The sequence below is a fragment of the Lepidochelys kempii genome, chromosome 20, assembly GCF_965140285.1.
Source record: "Lepidochelys kempii isolate rLepKem1 chromosome 20, rLepKem1.hap1, whole genome shotgun sequence".
Lineage (NCBI taxonomy): Eukaryota > Metazoa > Chordata > Testudines > Cheloniidae > Lepidochelys > Lepidochelys kempii.
The window spans coordinates 22,005,586-22,025,758 of record NC_136399.1 but is presented as its reverse complement, the minus strand read 5'-3'; the positions used below and the strand labels follow the sequence as shown (position 1 = coordinate 22,025,758).

The following is a 20,173-nucleotide window of genomic DNA, read 5'->3' as shown; positions in this document are numbered from 1 at the left end:
TTGTTTTGTTTCATTTTGTAGCAGCTAAATGTGTTAGCAATGCCAAAGCATTTAAAGATTTTAATGGGGTGGGGCAAAGAAAGGGGCACCATGGCATTTTCAAGGCATCGCCTGGTTTATTAAAGCTGCCTTGGATTTTGTCCAGTGTAAATTTCTCCACCCGCTTCCCCTCCACCCCCCACCCCCTTGACAGGGTAAGGAAAGTTAAACTGCGCCTCCTGTTGGCTGAGTAGAGGAATGTTCTCAGGTATGAAGCTGATCTCCGCTCACAGTGCTGGCGTAAGGCCTCAGAATCACAAAAGTCACACTTGACCCCTATGTGAACTAGGAGTCAGGACTCCTAGGTTCTGTTCCCAGCTCTGGGTGGGGAGTGGGGTCTAGTGGGTAGAGCAAGGGAGCACTAGGAGTCAGGACTCCTGGGTTCTGTTTTGAGTTTTGGGAGGATAATGGGGTCTACTGGTTAGAGCAGGGGGTGTCTGGAGTCAGGACTCTTGGCTTCTATCCCCAGGTCTGGGCTGTAGTGATTGCAGTAGGGGTGACTAGGAGTCAGGATTCCTGGGTTCTGTTCCCAGCTCTGGGAGGAAAATGGCATCTAGTGGTTAGAGCAGGATGATTGGGAGTCAGGATGACTGGGTTCCATTCTTACAAGGAGCCTAGGCCTTGTGACGAGATCAGTTTCTGTGTGTGTGTGTCGGGGGGGGGGGGGTTATGATGGCTTGCTATTTATGCGACGCTGAATTCTTTCCTAAATCCCATTATCTTGAAGGAGGCAAACTCTGAGCCTGCAGCATTGGGTTGTGCAACGTTCATTCCCCTTTTTGCAACTTTTAAGTGTGCTTCGTGACTTTCAAAAGGGCGAATCTGCGTCAAAGGAGCAGTGGAAGGGAGGAGTTTCCTGCGCAGATTTTGTTAAAAAAGTATCTTTTGCTAAACTTCCCTCTGGAAGGCTGCATCTTCCCTAGGAAACCAGGTGTCTTAACCCATGTTAAATAAGGTGCCAGCAGTTTATAGTTTTCACACTTGTTGGCAGATTGAGGGGTCACCTCGATCTTCTGGTTTGTGTGAAAACTACACAGTGCTTTGTCTTCCCTGGGAATCTTACCTAACATGGATTAAGAACACACCTTGTTTCTTACTGAAGACACGGCCCACTGTCAGAAGACAGGGTACTGGGCTAGATGGACCATTGATCTGACCTAGTATGGCTGTTCTTATGTTCTTAACTGATGGAGCCCGTTGGGTTAATAGACCTGTGGAACACCAGTCCCAAGCTTGGAAGGAGCGCTCTCTCCCTTCCAAATTCAGGAATCATGTTGACATTTTCACGAATTGTGTGTGTTATTCCTGAGCATGGGCATCTTACTTGGCTCTCCCAAGTTGCCTGTAGTAACTTTACTGGTTCTTAGTCCCCTTTTCTCCCTCAGTCGTAATCCAGACGACATGTCAAGCTTGTTGTCCCTCTGCTACCAACCAAGCTGGTCTTGTTAATCTCAGTGGGTTTCTTGGATTTAAAATAAAAAGAGAGAGAGAACAAAAAACCCACAAAATATTTTAAAAGGAAATTGTTGCATATTTTAATAGTTTTTTTTTTTACTCTGTTGTTTGTAGAAACCCTCTTAGAAGCTTGAAAATAAAAAATTCTTTTCCCTAAATGGTTGTCTCTTTCCACTCAGCAAATGTCTCCAGTATGAAACCTTCTGTTTCTACAACCGCTTTCTTCCCACGGCTGTTACTCTGAATCCATAGTGATCTCCTTGCCCAGCAGTGAAATGCAGCCACGTCTGGGTGAGATACCACAACTTTTTAATGGCACACGGCAATGCCGCACAATGGGCAGCCCTGAAATGCAGCCACCTCTCAGCTGAGATACAGCAGCTGTTCAATGGCACACAGGAATCACTCATGCAGTGCTGAAATGCAGCCCCCTCTGTGTGGGGTGCTGCAGCTGTTTAACAGTTGCATAGCAACTGTATGCAAGTCAAAAGGTGAAGAATCATGGCTTGATTTGAAAATGGAAGGGGGTGGGGATTAGGGTGACAGAAGGTAATTTACTCATATTGGAATTAACCCAGACATCAGGATTAACTGAATCTTGAGTAGGATAGCGCCAGGAGCTCCTTACTGACCCTAAGCAAGGACCTTGGTTTTATGTTTCTTTGGAAAGACTAAAGCCTATTCACCAGGGAATTGATAATGTTCTTCCTCTGGGTTTAAAAATAAAACTATATCTGGAGAGGTGAGTTGAATTAAAGGTCAGATCTGATAAAGTGCTAAAACAGGAAACCATTTTTACACAATGTCTGAGGCAGGTACATAGTTTTTTGCTACATTTTCAGAAATTGTTCTCTTTCCGAGGACCCCCGTTGTCTATTAAAATGACAGCTCTGTTCATGAAACAAAATAATTTTCTGTTACCTGTGAGAGTGGGGCTTCCAACTGATTTGTTTAAAAAATAATTACATGCTAATTAACACAGAAATTTGTGCAAAAATAATCATTTAGAATTTACCTTTCCAGTGACTTTTTTGTTTGGTTGGGGTTTTTTGTTTGTGTGGGTGTCTGTGATTCGATGGATTTAAATGTACAATTTTTACCATTCTCACGCCTCTTCCTAAAGGAATGGAGGAGCCAGTTGCTAGGGCATGGGATTGAGAGCCAGGACTCCTGGGTTCTATTCCAGGGTCTGCATCACAGTGCCACTGTAGGTAAGTCACTTGGCTGCTCTGTCCTCAGTTTCAGTCTTACCAACCTCAAGAGTTCAAAAAGCATGAGTCAGGCTTGAAAAATGAGGCGATTGGTTTAAAAATCAAGAGGGGTTGGTTGTGTTTAATAATAAAAGGGGGTGGGGGGATTTGCCTTCTGGGTTTTGAGCCAGCAGGAGGTCACATTTTCAAGCTTTTTCTCCTCAATCACAAGGACCAGAAACGTTTTTTTTTTAAATGAAAACTCAGATTCTCACTCAAATCACCTGACTGCTGGAGCTGGGGCTTTAAGAAAAGCACCAGATATTGCAAGGATCCTGACAAAATCCTGAGAGTTTCAGCACTACAGGTTTTAGCTTGTTTGGGTCTCTCCGAAGGGATGGATGGGTCAGTTGATAGAGCCCAAGATTTTGAGGTAAGACTCCTGGCTGTGCATCGCTGTGTGGTTCTAGGTAAGTGTGCCTCAATTTCTCTCTTGCCAAATTGGGCGTGTGCAGGGAATGATGCTGATCATTCTTGTTAAAGGGAGTTGCTTGGCACTTCAAAAAGCATCCACAGTTGGGGCCAGTTTCCCCCACAAGTGGGGGCACCCAGAAGTGTCACAGTGGAAGCTGCTGGGGGCTTGTGTACTTTTGAAAATTCTTTACATTCCCAAAGGGGAGCCGTGCCCTGAACAAGCCACATCTATCCTACGAAAAGCCCTTCGCAAACAGATTCTTTTAAGATTTTCCTGGGTGTCTGCCTCTCGCTGTGCTGTCGGCCGAGGCCTCCCTTGTCAGGCAGCATCGGAGCGGGAAAAATGTCCGTGTTGTGCAGACAGTGTGACAGCAGGGTTTCAGTTGTCAAGAGCCCTAAGCTTTTAGTCAGTGGCAGCAGCTGCTGAGCAGCAGAGGTGGGTGGAGCAGCCTTGAGAGGGGTTTAGCTGAATTGCTTTTTTGCAAAGGCTTGTTTTGCTGGAGGAGTTAAATGCAGTCTGTTCATCGGGGCCCGATCCAGCACTTAGTCCCAATCAGGATTGGGTCCTTAAACAGCCCTGGGAAAACATCCATAATTTTAAAATTGTCCCAAACTGTCTTCCTCCGTAGCTGCAGGCTTCAATGCTGGTGTCTACATCTTAAAATTGGAGGGGGTGCAGAGAAGAGCCCCCAAAGCGATCTGAGGAGTGGAAAATAATGCTGTTCGGTGAAACGGTTTAAGAGCCCGGTTAGCTCACCAAAAAGAAAAGCAAACAGTGTCTTGTTTATGGCATAACCTCCTGGGCTGTAATGGGCCCGTTAGTCTAGTGCTGAAAGATCAAACAAGAACCAATGGCTGGAAGTTAAAGCCGGTCAAATTCCAAATAGAAATAAGGCAGGTTTTTAACGGGGAGGGAGATTGATCAGTATTACAAACTCCTAGGGAAGAGGTGGATTCTCCAGCTCCCAAAGCTTTCAAATCCAGACTGGCTGCCTTGCTGTCAGGTGCATTAGCCAAACAAGTTCTTGGGTTCAGCGGTAAATGCGTGAAACGCAATGGCTTCTGCTATACAGGAGGTCAGACCAGATAATGTAACCGTCCTTTCTGGCTTTAACCTCTGTGAATTCTACCTCCTGCATTACCCTGGTAAATGATTTCCTATTCCAGAGGCTTCAGCATCTATCCTGATGCAGGAAACAGAACCCCGCCTCATCCCCTAGGTGCTGCGAACAGAGATGGATGGAGCCCTTGCTCCCTGTACTGGATAGTTCTTTTCCCCTCCTGCTTCCCTGAGATACTGAATGCCCCGAATTTGAGATTTGCCCAACTGACAGTAGCTGAAGCTTGACACCCCCAGACTTGTTCTAGATGCAGCGGGACTGGACTGGCTTTGGCAGAGGGACGCACAACAGAAGGGTGTTACTGGTCAATCCAGGCTCCAGAGGGAGAGGCCGGCTCATTTCCTTCTCTCCCATCTAGTTTTAACCTCTGTGTCAATGTGGTTCTGTGCACAAATGAGACAGCAGAAATGACCCTTTCTAACACCCAACTGGGCTCCTGCCCATGCGTGCATTGGAGCCAAATCTGCTGCTTAGAGTGACAAACAAACTGCGGAGCCAGTGTAGCTACAGGAGAGTGAGCTGGAGTCCACTCCTGTCAGTTGCCCTTGTGCATTACCCTTGATAGCAATGGGGCCATGCAGGGGTTACGGGGGGTATCGTGGGGGGGGGGTGAGGCTGTGTGGAGTGTTGGGGGTAGGGCCGCAGCACAGGGGTTACTGAGGATAGAATGGTTAGTGATTGGGTTCCTGACACTGCAGGGAAGCTTTTAATAAAAATCCGAGTTTTATTATTGTTCCTGCCAGGTTTGAAAATCCCTGTCTTTAACAAAACAACTTCTGGGGCCAAAAATTAGAAGCAACAGGGTCTGGAGAGCAGCAGGGGACAGTCGACGCTAAAGCACAGGGCTGGGGGTCAGAACTCCTGAGTTCTACTCTCTGCTCTGGGTGGGTGGGGGGATCTAGTGTTTAGAGCAGGGGGGAATAGGCTAGCAGAGAGGACTCTGGGAGGGCAGTGTGGTCTAGTAGTGAGGAGATTGAACCAGGACTCCTGGGTCCTATTTCCAGCTCTGAGTGGGGGCGGGGTCCTAACAGTGTAGTAATAATTGGGCCTACCGCTCTTGGGAGTCTAACTGGGAAGTGGATAAAAGTTCATAAAGTGTCACAACAACCTATAACAACAAAGGCTGGTGGGAAAAGATGCAAAAGGGAGACAGACAGACAGAATTAGTCCAAACAAAAAAACCTCCTGATACCACTCAAGGACTGTGTTATGATCATGCCCAGTAAACTACGGGAGTGTGGGACCAGATGTCAATGAAGTAAAAATTGGTATGTCAGAAATGAGGCTTAGTTGGGGAACAAAATCCTGAAGGGATGGGCTGTCTCCCTTTGGGGGTCCTTAAAAAAAAGCGATTTTGGGGGGAAATACGGTTGTGGAAGTGGGAGTCAGAGTGCAACAAGTGCTGAGGGGAAGGAGCAAACTTCATCATCATGGCTACCACCCCTGCCTGAGATGCACCGGGACACGACTGGGCCTTCCTTGTCCTGCTCCAAAGAGGGCCAGAGAGAGTGACCCAGACAACATCACCACCTGCACTGACTCCGGCTAAAGCCCGACCCCACCTGGGATGTGAGACTATTTCTTCACCTGCCCCCCCTCCCCTCCATGGGTCCTTTTCCTTCCCTACCTTCTTCTCTTCCCTCCTGATGCCTTCTGGCAGAGCCGGCAAAGACTGTATATTTTGCAATGCCCTAAACAGCCCAGCGCTGGTACAAGTTTGCCAGGTCTCAGAGTGGCTGATCAGTCCCTGTGTGCCGCTGTTTCTCCAGCAGGGAGGTGGCAAGTGAGAGTCAACGGCAGAAGGAGAAGCTGCATCCCTTGCATCTTCTCTCCCCTCTTGCATGTGTTTAATGTGCAAATGCATTACCCACTTTTCTTTCTCTTCTGCGTCTTTAATAAGAGGGCAAAGGGGTGTTTAATGGGCTGTTTGCTGGGGGACTAAGCAGGCTGATGGCTCTGGTTACCAAACCCCAAACCTTAATGTCAAATAGGGACAGGGTCACGTTAACATCTTTCATTCTTTGGGACCTTCTATTCCATCTAGATTAACACAACAACCGTGAGACAGGGATTGAGCCAGGACTGGCTGTGTGACCTCGACCAAGGCCTTTGAACCCTGTGCCTCATTTTCCTCTTCTGGGGGTAACACATCTCTGCCTTGTTGGGCTGGTGTCAGTGAGCAAGCCCTGGAGGATGCCCTGGGCGGGTGAAGCAGACATGTTAGGCCCAGGCTGCTGGGAAGGGGTGTGGGTATCTCCACTCTCCAGTCCAGCTGTTGTTTCATTGTCCTAGCCAGTGATCCATGAAAGCAGCTGCAAATTACCTGTGTTCCACCTTGCAGCCCTTCCCCTCACCCCTGCCGTGTGGGTGGCAGCGAGTCACAGCGACCCAGGGTTTGGCTGCCTGGGGGTTAGCGCAAGGCCTAGAACCCAGCGCCTCTCCCACCCTGCCTGCATTAATCATAAATCCACCCATCTCTGGGGCGACCCAAACTCCCCCCTTGGGCAGCTGGTTTTCTTTTCTTCCTGGCCCCCATGGGAGGAGATCGGTATCTCCCACCTCCTGGCGCTCAACAGCTAGGGCCACATGAGTGCAACAGGGCTCAGCCCTGCCAGACGTTCACCCCCTGCTTGCCTGGTTACAGATGGGCGGAGTAACGCCGGGGAGACCAAAGGTGGGAGGTTGCGTCCAGCTCTGGGGTACGGCACATCAACAACGGGAGGGGGTTCACTTTGTTGATAAAGAGCATCTCTCTGTCTGTGCCCTACCAGGGACTGGCATCTTTTTGAGTGGTGGGGAGGGGGCTGGGATGCAGGACTCCTGGGTTTTGTGCCCATTTCTGGGAGGAGAGGGTTGGGATGCAGGATTCTTGGGTGCGATTCCCTTAAAAACCGTTGGGAGTCTAATCTCTCCCCTCCCCTGCTCTCTGGTAACCTGACCCTGAGGAGTTGTTATTTTTAAACCTCCCATTGACCCAGATTATTTGTATTCTTCCAATTATTTTTAACTTCCCTGCAGGGAGCAATGAATCCAGCCAGAGCAAAGGGACCCGATGGCCATGGGCCTCTAAGCCCCAGGGACCCACTGCTTTCTGGACTGGCATAAAAGAGCCAAGATCCCTTTGCAGCCTGCGCCCACAACCACCTGGAACCCAAGAGTCCTGGCTCCCAGAACCGCCCCCCCTCCCAAGCCTCTTTGCTGTTCTGCAATCAACGCTGCTGCAAGGTAAAGGTGCCCTGGCAGCCTGCTCGTGAGTAGGGTTTGCCATGACCCTGTTCCATGGGGATCTGGCTGGATGTGAGCGGGGGCTGGATTGGAGTCTGATCCCCTCCCAACTTTGCGTCTGTCCTGGATCCAGCTGACACCGGATCAGACTGTGTGGCAGTCCCAGAAGAGGTACCCCAGGGACAAGTCAGTCCCTTGGCATGTCAGTGAGGGGCAGGGGTAGCTGGGAATGGGGAGGAAGGAGTGGGGAATGTTTCTATATGGAACAAGCCTGAAGAGGCACTGGGAGCCAGGACTCCTGGGTTCTATTCTGGGCTCTGGGAGGGGAGTGGGGTATAGTGGTTAGAGCAGGGGGGCGTGGGAGTCCAGATTCCTTGGTTCTTTACCATCCTCTGGAAAGGGAGATGGAGTCCAGTGGTTAGAGCAGGAGGCTGGAAATCAGTGGGACCGTGGGCATATCTTACCCTCTTGTGCCTCAGTTTCCCTATCTATAAAATAGCAATAAAGGCAAACCTGGGGAGTTGGGAGGCAAAATTAATCTCTTTAAAATGCTCTGAGATGCATCAATCTTGTAGGTAAACCTTCCCCACCCCACCCCATCCCAAACTGGGTAACCTGGCAGGAGGGGGAAGGAGTCTGGGAGCAGGGGATACAGGTCTCCTGCTAAGCAGGAAGAGGTAGGGGGGAGGATAGTGGGACACCCTTCCTAGGGGGAGGTGTCTAAATACTAGGAGGGAAATCTCATTATTGCCCTGAAGCAGCCCCCCCATGCTACTTGGGGGGAGCACTCCTGGGGTGTGTCCGTCCTTGTGTCACATACTTCCCCATCCCCTGTCTGGATTCTTGGGTGAGGAGGATCCCTAGTCTCAGCCAGGGAGTAACACTGACCAAGTCGTGTGAGGATGGAGGAGGTACATGCTGCATCCCAGACACTGAATGACTGGGCCCCTGGACTTCCCCTTCTCTTGCCCTGAAACCCCATGGCCCCCCCCCACCACAGCCCCCTCTATTCTGGGTCCCAGAAACCCCTCCCTCACCCTGGAGCACCCCCGGCACTCACTACAGTTTTCTCTTTCTCTCTGCCTAGGATCACCCCGCCGCATCCCCTGGTCAGATCGGGAAGTCCTGCACACCGGGATTGCAGGGGATGGCAGCTTGGAGCCCGATCCTGCTGCTGCTGCTGTGGGGCCAGTCGGCAGGTGGGTGCCGGGGGAATGGGGAGGCCAGTCAGGCCCCCACTGGGAGATGGATGGAGGGAGAGGGGGTGTCATCAAATGGTCAATGTGTGTCCCAGTGCCCTACTTCCACCCTAACCACTAGACCAGTGGTTTTCAAACTCTGTATTGGTGATCCCTTTCACACAGCAAGCCTCCGAGTGTGACCCCCCCCCCCTTATGCATTAAAAAGGAGGGTAATTTAGTAGGGGTTGTGAGCCCTATGGAACTGACAGCTTGCAACCTCCCTGTAACCTTCTGAGGGCTCACGGTCCCCCAGTTTGAGAACCCCTGCACTAGCCCCCACTCCACTCCCAAAGCCAAGGATAGAACCCAGGAGTCCTGGCTGCGAGCCCCCATCCTCTAACCATTAGACCACCCTGCCATTTCTGGGCGGGCAGGAGGTTCCCCTTCCAGGCACAGACCAGCTGCCCCCACTTTGGGAACTGCACTCCTTTGTCTGGCTCCTGCTGACCAGGGCCCTTTCTCTCTCCTCTACAGCCGCCTGGCACTGGGCCCTGTGCCAGGCTCGCCCGCTGTCCGCTCACCACCCTGTGCTGGGCTTCTGGGAGCGGATCCGTGCAGGCACGGGTTGTGCCAGCCGGGGGCGCTCGGCCTCGGGCCGGGAGGTGCACGTGCTCATCCTGCGGGGGCTAGCGGGGAGGATGGGGGCCAAGCAGGTAGGTGGGAGGGAGTGTCCCTTCCCTGTCGTCTTCCAGCTTCACCCTGGGCCCCCCACCTCATCCCCCTTACCCCCTGCCCTCCATCCTGTGCCCTCTTCCTGCTCCCTCCCCCAATTCCACCGTCTCACCCCCTGCGCTCCACCCTGCCCCCTTCCGTCCATCTTCCTGGTCTCTGTCCTTCACCCTGTGTGCCCCAAGTTGCCCCTTCCCTCTGCCCCACCCCCTCACTCTCTACCTTGGCCCTCTCACACCTCCTCACTCCCAGCCCTCCACCCTGTGCCCCCCAACCTGCCCCTTTTCTCTGCCCCACCCCCTCACTCTGCTCTCCACCCTGCCTCTCCCACAACTCTCACTCCTGCCCTCCACCCTGCCCCTTCCCTCCGCTCCACCCCCTGGCCCCCTTCCCTCCAACTTGTGCCTCCTGCCCCCACCCTGTACCCCCACCCTGCCCCGTTCCCTCTGCCCTACCCTCTCACTTCCTGCCCTTCATCTTGTACTCCCACCCTGCCTCCTGCCCCTCCACTCTGTACCCCACAGCCTTGTCCCCTGCCCTGCATCCCACATGCCTCCCCTCCAGTCTGTGCTCCATGCCCCCTGCCCCAATCCTGTCCCCAGCCCCCAGCTACATAGTCCTGCTTCCTGTCCCTGCCATCCCCATCCCAACCCCATGGCCTGTGCTCCCACCACGCCCCTTCCCCCAACCCCACTGCCTCACCCCCTGCCCCCACCACACTGTGCCTCCCTATAGCCACCCCTCCCACTCTTTTTGGTGCCCCAGCCCCTCAGCCGGCCACATGCCTGCCCTGTGCCTCCCACACCTCCCCTTCCCCACAGCCCCCACACCTTTCCCTGCACCCCCAGCCCCATGGCCTTGCCCCCTCCCCTATGTGTCTGAAGCTCCTAATGCAGGGTCCTTTGCTCCCTCCTAGGTGAGCCTAGAACTGGGCCCAGCGCCCCACGGCAGAGCCCCTATCTTTGTGCTCAGCTCCCAAGCGCCCGTGGTCTGGAGCCTCCAAACGGCCCAAGTGGCTCTTGGGGAGCAATGGACCTTCCAGGTGAGGGTAGGGGCAGCTATGGGGCTTGGGTGAGGGTGCCTGTGGGAGGGGAAGGGGGGTAGGAGGGCTGGGAGGGGAGGGCAGGGACATCGGGGCAGCTGGGGGAGGGTGGGGCAAGCAGTGAGAGTGGAGGAAGCCTGGGAGGCTTGGGGCAGGTGGGGAGTGGAGCTGGCACAGGTGTGGGGGGAAGTGTGGGGCCAGCAATTGAAAATGGGGAGGGCTGTGGTGGATGGTGGGGGGCTGGAGGTAGCTGTGGCAGGGGCAGGTGAGCAGTGGGGGTGGAGGCAGGCAGTGGGAGTGGTGGAGGGGTGGGAAGGGGGGGCTGGAGGTCACTTCTCTTTACTGGAGCTGGAGCAGGGTCCCTGGATGGGACAGTGGGTGCAGAAGGGCAGGGTGGGAGCTGGGGACCTGGGAGCATTTGGAGGCAGAGGAGTTTGGGCCCAGGGGCAGCGAGAGGAGTGGGGTGGGTGGAGCAGGGCTGGGTGGGAGAGGGGCTCTCAGGCCCAGGAGCAGCAGGGGTTGGGGGGTTCTGGCCAGGGGCAGTGGGGATAGGGGCCCAGGTTGGGAGGCCGAGGTATTGATGGTTGGAGGATCCTCCCCTCGACAGTTAGCCCTGGGGCTAGGAGGTGTGAGGAACCCAGGAGTCCTGTGGGGGCTGGGAGCGATGGGGAGCTGTGGTGGGAGTGGGGGGTATGTGGCACCCCACTGGGGGATGGGATGTCCATTCCCCAGGTGACCTCTTACCTTTATGCCCCCCCTACAGGTCTCCCCGGGCTCCAGAGTCTCGGCCCTGGGGGGTGTCTCTGTCATTGAGACCCGGCTGCCCCAGACCCCCCGAGGGCTTCTGCGCTGGGCGCATGAGGAGCACGGCGGGGTCAGCTCCCTGGCTGCGTATTGGGGCGTCAACACGGTCTATGTGCGGCTGGGAGATGGTATGGGGGGCTGGGGATTGAACCCCCGTGTCAGTGTGGGGAGGGATTCAGGGTGGCTGGGGATCAGATCCTCATGTCAATAGCGGGAGGAAACCCAGGGGGGCTGGGGATTGGACCCCTGTGTCAATGCGGGGAGGGATTCAGGGTGGCTGGGGATCAGATCCTCATGTCAATAGCGGGAGGAAACCCAGGGGGGCTGGGGATTGGACCCCTGTGTCAATAGCGGGAGGAAACCCAGGGGGGCTGGGGATTGAACCCCCGTGTCAATGGGGGGAGGGATTCAGGGTGGCTGGGGATTGGACCCCTGTGTCAATGGGGGGAGGGGACCCTGGGGAGCTTGGACTCTGATCCTCATGTCCATGGGGGGAGGGGACCCAGGGGGCTGGGGATTGGACTCCATGTCAGTGCGGGAGGGGACCTTGGGGATTGGACCTCAGCCCCATGTACCTGAGGGAGGGAATCCCAGGGAGATATTGGGGGATCTACCCTAGGAATCCTGCATTCCTTAAGGGACCTCCGGGGTTAACCCTGCAACCTCCCCAGCCCCTCTGCATTCTCGCTACCAGATGGGGTCTCGCCAGGTGCCTGCAAACCTCTCAGGAACTTCCTCTCCCCGACCCACTTTGCCTCTGACGTCCAACCACGGCCCTTGCGGGGCTGCCTGACCTCTGACCCCCCATGGGACCCCGAAGTTCACGTCATCCTCTCCAAAGGAACCAGGCCCCGGTATGAACCGTATATCAGAGCATCTTCCGGGGCTGGAATAGTGGGGGGCTGTGGGTCGGGATTGAGGGGCACCAACAGAGCTGGGGGGCAGTGGGGAGCCCAGGGCTGGGATAGCGGGGGAGGGGAGGGCAGCTGCGCATCAGGATTGAGGGGCACCAGCAAAGCTGGGGGGTGGGGGGGAGCCCACAACAAGGACAGAGGGGGCTTTGGGTCAAAATAGAGGGCCACTGGCAGAGCTGGAGGGCTCTCCACCCCTGTTGCTGCTCAGCCCCATGGCAGGAAATGCCCAGCCTAGCTGATGTTGGGGTCGGGGGGTCCTGCCGTGTCTCCAGGCCCCCAGCACATCTCACTGTGGAGCTCCAAGCGCCCCAAGGCTGCTGCTCCCCCCGGCTGGAGCTGATCGTGGTGCTGAAGAGCGAGGGCGCCATCAGCTGGCTGGTCCGAATCCACCACGTGGCTGGGCGACTGCGAGTCCTGGTAAGAGAGGGGCTCCCTGGGGATGGGAGAGGGGTTACAGGGGCCAGGAACAGCCCCCCCATGCACAGAGGCTGCTCCCCCTGACCCCTCCCCACCATCAGTCTCTCCCCCATGACCCTGACCCTTTGGCCTGATGCCCCCCCCCCCGACATCTTCTGAGCCCTCATGACCTTTAACCTCTGATACGGCTTCTCCTCCCGGCCTCAACCCCCTCTGGCCTGGTGCCCCCCTGTTGCCATGGTGAACCCAGGAGTCCTGGTGCCCAGCCCGGCTCCGCTGGTTCCGAGCCCTCTAACTCCTGACTCCGTGGCTGTGGTGGAGTTGCCCCCCTCTGGAACTCCCCAGCCCCTCCTTGTGCCGACACCTTGTTCACCTGGAGTTGCTCCTTGGTATAGCATTGCCCATGATGCCCTGCTCCAGCCTCAGCCTGATCACCCTGAGGTGGAGCACGGTCCGGGTTGGCCTTGGGCTCTGTCACTCTGCCCTGCCCTCCCTTTCCTTACAGGCATCCCACAAGGTCTCGGTCAGCTGCACAGAACCAGAACCAGACCTGGCTCTGAGCAGCAGCATGTCCCTGGGCCTGGCCTATGCCAGCGACCCCATGGCCTGGGCAATGGAGCAGGGGCTGCCTGGGGTCACATCTTACACGGAGGCCGAGCAGGTGAATAGGTTCCTGGTCATCGTGGGGCTGGATGGTAGGTGACTCCTTCGGGGGCAGGGAATGGGCACAGGGTGCAATGCCACGAGAGGGCCATTAGGGGGCCCTCCTGACTCAGACCCTGCCCTGCCCCCAGTGCAGGGGGAGCTGCAGTTCTGCCCTGTGGCCCCCGCTCCCGAGGCACAGCCAGACCCTTGGTGGCCCCCAGTGGTTGGAGAGGCTCATGCCCCAGATGATGCCCTCACGCCTGGCATGTCTGTCCTTCCCAGGGCACCGTCACATCCCAATCCCCAGTGCCATGGTGAAAGGGGAGAAATATGGGGGACTAGGACATAGAGCTGGGCAGTTCTCAATCCAGCCAGCAGGAGGCAGAGTTGCTCGCTCGCTCTCTCTCTCTCTCACACACATCCCCTCACCCTGTTCTTCAGCCCTATTCAACCCACATTGGCCCTGTTTCCTTCTTCCCCTCTACCCCCTCACTCTGTTTTCTCCTGCTAGGGGACCCCAAGGCTCCCCACCCCTCCATTCCACCCCCTAGACCAGCCAAGATCTCCCCAATGATCTGGGAAAGGAGCCGAGCGGCGCCAGGAGGCAGGAGCGCTGTGGGGCTGGCGGGAGCTCTGTCTGTGGCGTGTCTGAGCGAGAGGGTGGTAGCTCATGTCAACAAGGACATGCTCCAGGTGAGGAATTCCCTTGTGTAAACAATTCCTTCAGTGCGGCACTAGGGGGCGCTGTGCTGCAGTGAGTTCCGTGGGGGCTCAGCAGGGGGCGCTCTGCCCTCACAATCAGTGCTAGCCCCAGAGTGGCACTAGGGGGCGCTGTGCTGCAGGGAGTGTAGGTGCGGCTCAGCAGGGGGCGCGCTCACCTCACAATCAGTGCTGGCCCCAGTGCAGTGCTAGGGGGCGCTGTGCTGCAGGGAGTCAGGTGGGGGCTCAGTAGGGGGTGCTCTGCCCTCACAATCAGTGCTGGCCCCAGTGCAGTGCTAGGGGGCGCTGTGCTGCAGGGAGTTCCGTGGGGGCTCAGCAGGGGGCGCTCTCACCTCACAATCAGTGCTGGCCCCAGTGCGGCACTAGGGGGCGCTGTGCTGCTGGGAGTCAGGTGGGGGCTCAGCAGGGGGCGCTCACCGCTCGCAGTCAGTGCCGGCTGTATCAGTCTCATAGTCTCCCTCACCTGCCTCGGCCAGGCTGCCAGACTCTCCCCAGCCCGAGTGACCCTGCGGGACCCCAGCTGTGCCGCCCAGTCCAATGGCACCCACTTCCTGCTGGAGTCCTCCCTGGCCGGCTGCGGCGCCCTGCGCATCCCAGCCCTAGGCCCCACCTCGGGCATCGTGCGGTACCAGAACGCGGTGAGCTGTGGTATAGAGGGGACAATGAGGGGCTGAGTGTGAATGGGAGGGGGTAGATGTGAAGTGAAAGTGTCTGGGGGTCTGCAAAGGGGATAGTGTGTTAAGGGAGTCGAGGGGACCAGGACAGGGTCAATGGGGGCTGGATGGGGCTGGAGGAGCGGGAGAAGTGTGGACGACTGGGAACGGGAAGGCTGGGGTTAATGGGGCCTCGTCTGACGCTCTCATGTTTCTGATTGTGCCAATTGCTCCCCACCCCTCCCCCCAGGTGGTGCTCCGGGGCAGCGGGCCAGGGGTAGCGCTTGGGGGTTCCCCACTCCCGGCGAGACAGGCTGAAGATAGCTCGGAGTCCATTGAGGTGGGCAAGGGGGGAGGGGAGGCGTCTTTGGCTGGGCAGTTCTGGTGCTGCTGTGGGGCAGGTCCCTCAGGCCCTTTCAGTGGGGGAGGACCTGGGATTGGCGGATTCCGTCCAAAACTATTGGGAGCAGCTCAAAGTGGGGAAGCATGCTGGGCCCACTCTGAGCCCCCTTGAGCTGGGATGGGGCTTTCTGGCTCCCAACGGCTCCTGGCTCAGTGGGGACCAGGCAGCAGCTGTGGGGAGATGGAGGGCCTTGGTAGGAGAGGTGTCCTAGGGCTTGGGAAGACAGGGCTAACTGGGGAGTCTCTAGGGCTGGAGTTCTGGGGGCTGGTCCCCATGTCCCCTACACCCCTCACACCCTCCGCTCCTTTCCCACAGTTCTCCTGCTCCTCCCCAAGCCTGAGCCAGCCGTCCCGCTCTGCCAAGCCCATCCTGGATCTTCCCTTCCACCTGGGCCGTGTCCTGCTCAGCCTGGAGGTCTACAGCTCGGAGGCCTTCACCAAGGCCCAGGGACCCTGCACGGTGTCGGCCAACAGCCGCGTCTTTGTGGAAGTAACTGAGGGGGAGGGAGGCACCATCCAGCCCCATGGCACTGGGATCTCCCTCCCCTCTGCCCCAGCAGGCCTGGGGCTTTGCCCAGTGCCCCATCACCTTGGGAAGGGCAGAGCTCTGAGGGGCTGTGCTAGCCAGGTCTCCCCCCGCCCCACCAGGCTGGTTAACCTGCTGGAGCTGTGGGGTTCTCTTCCCCAGGCCCCTTCCACACCCACAGGGGGGTTGCTCCAGCCTCTGGGGCAGAAGCTGTGGAGAAAGTTACAATATTAATCTGGCAGGAGGTCAGATTGGTGGTGTTAGAGCAGGGGGTCTGGGTGTCAGGACTCCTGGGTTCTATCCCCAGTTCTGGGAGGGGAGCAGGATCAGGGATTAGACCGGGAATGGGTGCCAGGACTCCTGGGTTCCATGCTTGGGGGTGAGATCATGTTTGTGGAGTGGGACCCAGCTGGCCTGAGGTGTCCTGTCCCCTCCCCTCCTGATCTCAACCCTCTGTGCAGGCTGCTCTGGCTGCCTTCGACCCCTGGCTCAGCTTCAGCATCCGCCTCTGCTTCCTCTCGCCGAGCTCCTCCTCCTCGCTGGACTCCCCCTACATCCTGGTGCGGGGGGGCTGCCCGGCTCACCCCGACGTCTCCCTGCACCCACCCTACAAGGGGGCTGCAGGCCAGGCACCGCCCTCTGGCTCCCAGGAGCTACAGCGCCTCAGCTTCCTGCTCCGGCCCCTCTACAATGACTCCATCCAATTCCTGCACTGCCGCCTGGCCCTCTGCGCCCAGGAGCCCCAGGGCCAGGCTGGGACCTATGGGGGCGCCCTCCCTCAGGTCTGTACCGTGCTGCCGGATGCCACCCCTGCTCCAGCCTGCTCCAGTGCATGTGGCTCTAGCCTGCAGGCCCCGGGGAGGATAAAAGCCCAGCTACTGCTGCAGCAAAGGCGGGGGAGTGTCTCCTTTAGCTCAGATGGCAGAGGGAAGTGGCCCCAGTTCTACCCTGGCCTCCAGGGGTTGTCCCCCAGGCTGGATTTCTACCCTGGGCTGCAGGCAATGCTGGAAACACCTGGATGGGCTGGTGGCTGGAGGGGAGGGGCTGAGTCCCCCAGGACAATACAATGGTCCCTGCTGGGGGGGTGCCACAGGGGGCCAACTCTGCCTGTGGGTTCAACGCTGCAGGGGCTGCTCTGGGAGGAGAATGGAGTCCAGTGTTTACCGGGTCAGGCCCCCTGGCTTCCATCCCCAGCCTCTGGGAGGAGTTTGGGGTCCAGGTCACAGTTGTGATCCCTGGCAGGCAGCTGCGGGGTCTGACTTTCTCTCTGACAAATCAATGTCAATCTATAAAAATTCAGACAAGCGTGGCTGGCCTCAAGAAGGGGGTGGGATCCCAGGGCTAGGAACCGTGCGGTGGAGGGAGGGGCTGGTGCTGAGACTGGGAAAGTTTGGGGGGTGAGGGTGGTGAGGTGAGCATCCAGTACTGGGAGGAGGTGCCTGTCTGAGCCTTGTCAGTTTCAGTGTGGGCCCCAGGCCGGGGCATGCACCAGCAGCCGTGTGGGGGAGCCGGGCAGCGGGCGGTTCCAGCACACCTTCACCAAGCCCATCATCGTAACAGCGGGGAGCCTGGGCAGAGCCACCAAACCCACCCCAGGAACAGGTGAGACCTGGACGGGTTGGGGGCTGGTTATGGGAGCAGGCAGAGAGACTGCAACACACCAAGGCCCTGATGCAATCACCCTGCAGTGCAGCACCCCCTAGCACTGGGCTGGGGCATTGGGGTCAGCACTTGACTGCGAGGGGAGAGCGCCCCCTACTGAGCCCCTGCCCTGCTCCCTGCTGCACAGCGCCCCCTAGTATTGGGCTGGGGCATTGGGATGAGCACTGAGCCAGGGGAGAGCGCTCCTCACTGAACTCCTGCTCCCAGCTGCACAGTACCCCCTAGTGCCATGCTGGGGTATTGGGGACGGTCAACACTAACAGCCAGGGGAGAGCACCCCCTGGAGGAGATCAGGGGCTGTCTCCATCCTTCTCTCAAAGTGTTTCTGGCTTCCTTGTCCTCTCCCAGCAGATCCCTTTCTGGTGCCCTTTCCTCCGGCTGGCAGGAGGGGGAAGGTGCTGAAGGGAGAGACACCCCCTGGTAAGAGATGCCCCCTTCATATCACCCCCTAAGCCCCCTGCTGTCCCACTTGCCTTGCAAGCTGGTGAGAGCACATAGTTCCCCTTGGTTTCAGTGGGAACAGAGGGCATGCTGGGAATCAGGATTCCTGGGTTCTATTCCCTGCTCTGGGAGGGGGTTGGGGTCTACTGGGTGAGAGCAGGTGGAGGAGGAGTCTGGGAGCCTGGACTCCTGGGTTCCACCCCCCCCTCCCCCCCAGCACTGGCTCTGCATCTGCTCACTCTCCCCGTTCCCCACAGCCCCCCTGCCCCAGGGCCTGGAGCTGCCCACTGTGGTGGGCATCGTCTTCTCAGCTTTCGTCATTGGTGTCTCTCTCACTGGGGGGCTCTGGCTCATTCACTCCAGAACAGGTAGGAGGGGCCGTCGGTTGAGGTGGGGGTCAGATGGATGGTGTCCCCATTGATCCAGTTGCCATCCATGTACCACCCCCCCCTCCCAGCTGGGCCATATCCTAACCAATACATTTAGGAGTCGGGGTGGGCTTGTCATGTGTCACATGCATGTGGAGGGGAACCAGGGGAATCCCTCTCTGTATCCTGGAGTCTAAAGCTACCAGCATCCCTGGAGCCCCAGGGAAAAGGCCCCTTAACTCTGGGAGGGGATGGGGGAGGGGGTCTTGGAGCTAGAACTCCTGGGTTCTGTTCCAGCCCTGGGTGGGGAGTGGCATCTAGTGGGTTAGAGCAGGGAGAGGCTGAGAGCCAGGACTCCTGTGGGGCTAATGGTTAGAGCAGGCTGGGAGTCAGCATGTCAAAGGGTTACTGATTCCTAGCCCTCTTCCCTAAAACACCCTTAAGTTATGTTCCCCTTGGCACACTGCCAGTCCCAGCCCTTTCTCCTAAGCTCTGACGGCCTTGTCCTGACCACAGGATTCACACCAGGGCCTTTCCTTCTAGTGAAGCTTCCCCCAGGCGCTCTGTCTTGTGCCAAGTTACACCGATAGCCTGCGGGACTCCCTGCCACAAGGTCTAAAGGTTTAGCTGGCGTCAAATAAAACTGGATGGCTGTAGCTAATGGGGGGGGTGGCAGAGGCAGCATGAGATGAATCCAGGCAGCAGATGACACTTGAAGGGTGGGATTCAGTCTTGACATGGGGGGGGGGGTAATCCTTGTTCCTTGCTATGAGCTGGTTGAACTTCTTGCCACAAGGGCGCTGTGAAGCTGGGAGTTTAGCAGGGTTCAGGGAGGGATTTGATGGTTCTACAGTGAATGAGAACAATCCAGAGACACCAGCATGGCTGCCAGGCAGACCCCGGGGCATGGGAAGGGCTGCAGTCCCTCTGGTTTCCTTGCTAACTCTCCCTTCTCAGTGATGGCGGGCTAGGCAGGGTGGTGCAGCAGTCTGGGCAATAGCCTGGATGTGAGAGGCTAGGGTTCAAGTCACTGCTCTGGCACAGCTTCCCTGGGTGAGCTTGGGCAAGTCACTTTAAAAAAAAAAAGTGCCTCAGTTTCCCCATCTATACTAGGAAGCTAATAGCAGATGCCCTATAGTATGGGGGGGGTGTTATGAGGGTAAATATGGTAAAGATTGTTCTGGGGCAGCTACTACAGTAATGGAGGCAGCTAGGTGCTGGAGATGGGCAATTATTCTAGAGCTGCCACTGCCAGCAGGCCCCTCTCTGCCCAGCAGGGGGCAGCAGCAGGCGCCAAGTGGCCACCTAGCTAGTGCCCAGTATTATCCAGGGTGCAGGGGTGGGCTGCCCTGATAGGGATCCCCAAGCTGTGGCTCCCTTGTACGGTGATCCCTGGCCGTTCCTGCCCGGGGCTGGGCTGGGTGGTGTCCCACCAGCCGCCCCCCCGTTGCACTCCCAGGCCGGGGTTTCTAACACCCGGCTTGTTCCAGATCCTGCTGAAGTGCCACCTCCAAGTCCCTCAGCCCCAGCTGTGCCCCCCGCGTTGCCGGCACCTGATGCTGCTGCGGTCTGCGCCCCCCTGCTCTAGGCGCTCAGAGACCCAGGTACGGGGGGTGGCAGGACTCTCAGCCCCCCCCCCCCCAATTCCCAGGATCTCGAGTGTGACTCATGGTGAATGAGGCACAGTTATGGGAGCACGGGGGAGGGTTGGGAGCAGGGGATGCACTGGGGGCAGAGCTGGGGGGAGGCAATGCAGTGGGGCAGAGCACGCACTAGGGACTGAAAAGTGCACGCTGCAGCTCAACCCCCCTGTGGGGGCTGCCTGGGAAATACCCCCCCGCCCACCCGTGGAGGAAGGAGATACCGTCAGTGCGGAGATGGGGCCCCAGCCCTGGGTGGGGCCGGGTGTTTGGAGATCCCCCAGCCTGGGTGGGATTCCCTGCCGCAGGGCGGGCTGTTGAGCTGTGGGGGATGAGTTGAGCTGTGGTGAATGGTGGAGCATGGGGGTGGATGGGGGGGGCGCCCCCACTGACCCATCTATCTGTCTCCCTCTGGCAGCTCACAGGGGCCTCCCTGTCCGTGCTCGTGGGGACACTCTGGCACTGGTCCCACCATCACCATCACCTCCTGCAGGCACCCGGCCCTGTGGCTCCCAGGATCAGCAG

The 20,173-nt window shown here is 57.5% G+C and overlaps 2 protein-coding genes across 4 annotated transcripts in view; both read left to right on the top strand.

Annotated features, from left to right (window-relative positions):
• The window catches only part of MAP2K7 (mitogen-activated protein kinase kinase 7), a 60,619-nt gene extending 53,249 nt beyond the window's left edge, over positions 1-7,370 (top strand). The window contains exons 13-14 of one of the 3 annotated variants that reach the window (XM_073319082.2): positions 1,674-1,785; positions 2,618-4,818. In XM_073319082.2, coding sequence (XP_073175183.1) covers positions 1,674-1,746 — 73 coding nt within the window. In that variant the 3' untranslated portion in view covers positions 1,747-1,785; positions 2,618-4,818. Of the gene's footprint in view, positions 1-1,673; positions 4,829-7,297 lie in introns of those variants that run through there. The other 2 variants (XM_073319085.2, XM_073319081.2) reach the window with 2 other exon arrangements.
• Positions 7,371-7,625: 255 nt separating this feature from the next.
• On the top strand, positions 7,626-20,153 carry LOC140900978 (transforming growth factor beta receptor type 3-like). Its single transcript, XM_073319064.2, is given in 18 exon segments — positions 7,626-7,675; positions 8,592-8,703; positions 9,220-9,398; positions 10,331-10,456; positions 11,220-11,388; positions 11,955-12,284; positions 12,287-12,591; positions 13,097-13,286; positions 13,748-13,929; positions 14,433-14,594; positions 14,860-14,949; positions 15,328-15,501; positions 15,999-16,319; positions 17,001-17,139; positions 17,548-17,619; positions 17,898-18,008; positions 19,499-19,612; positions 20,067-20,153. Coding segments are annotated over 16 exon segments (2,700 nt in total). The 5' UTR covers positions 7,626-7,675; positions 8,592-8,651; the 3' UTR covers positions 19,597-19,612; positions 20,067-20,153.
• Positions 20,154-20,173: the final 20 nt, after the last annotated feature.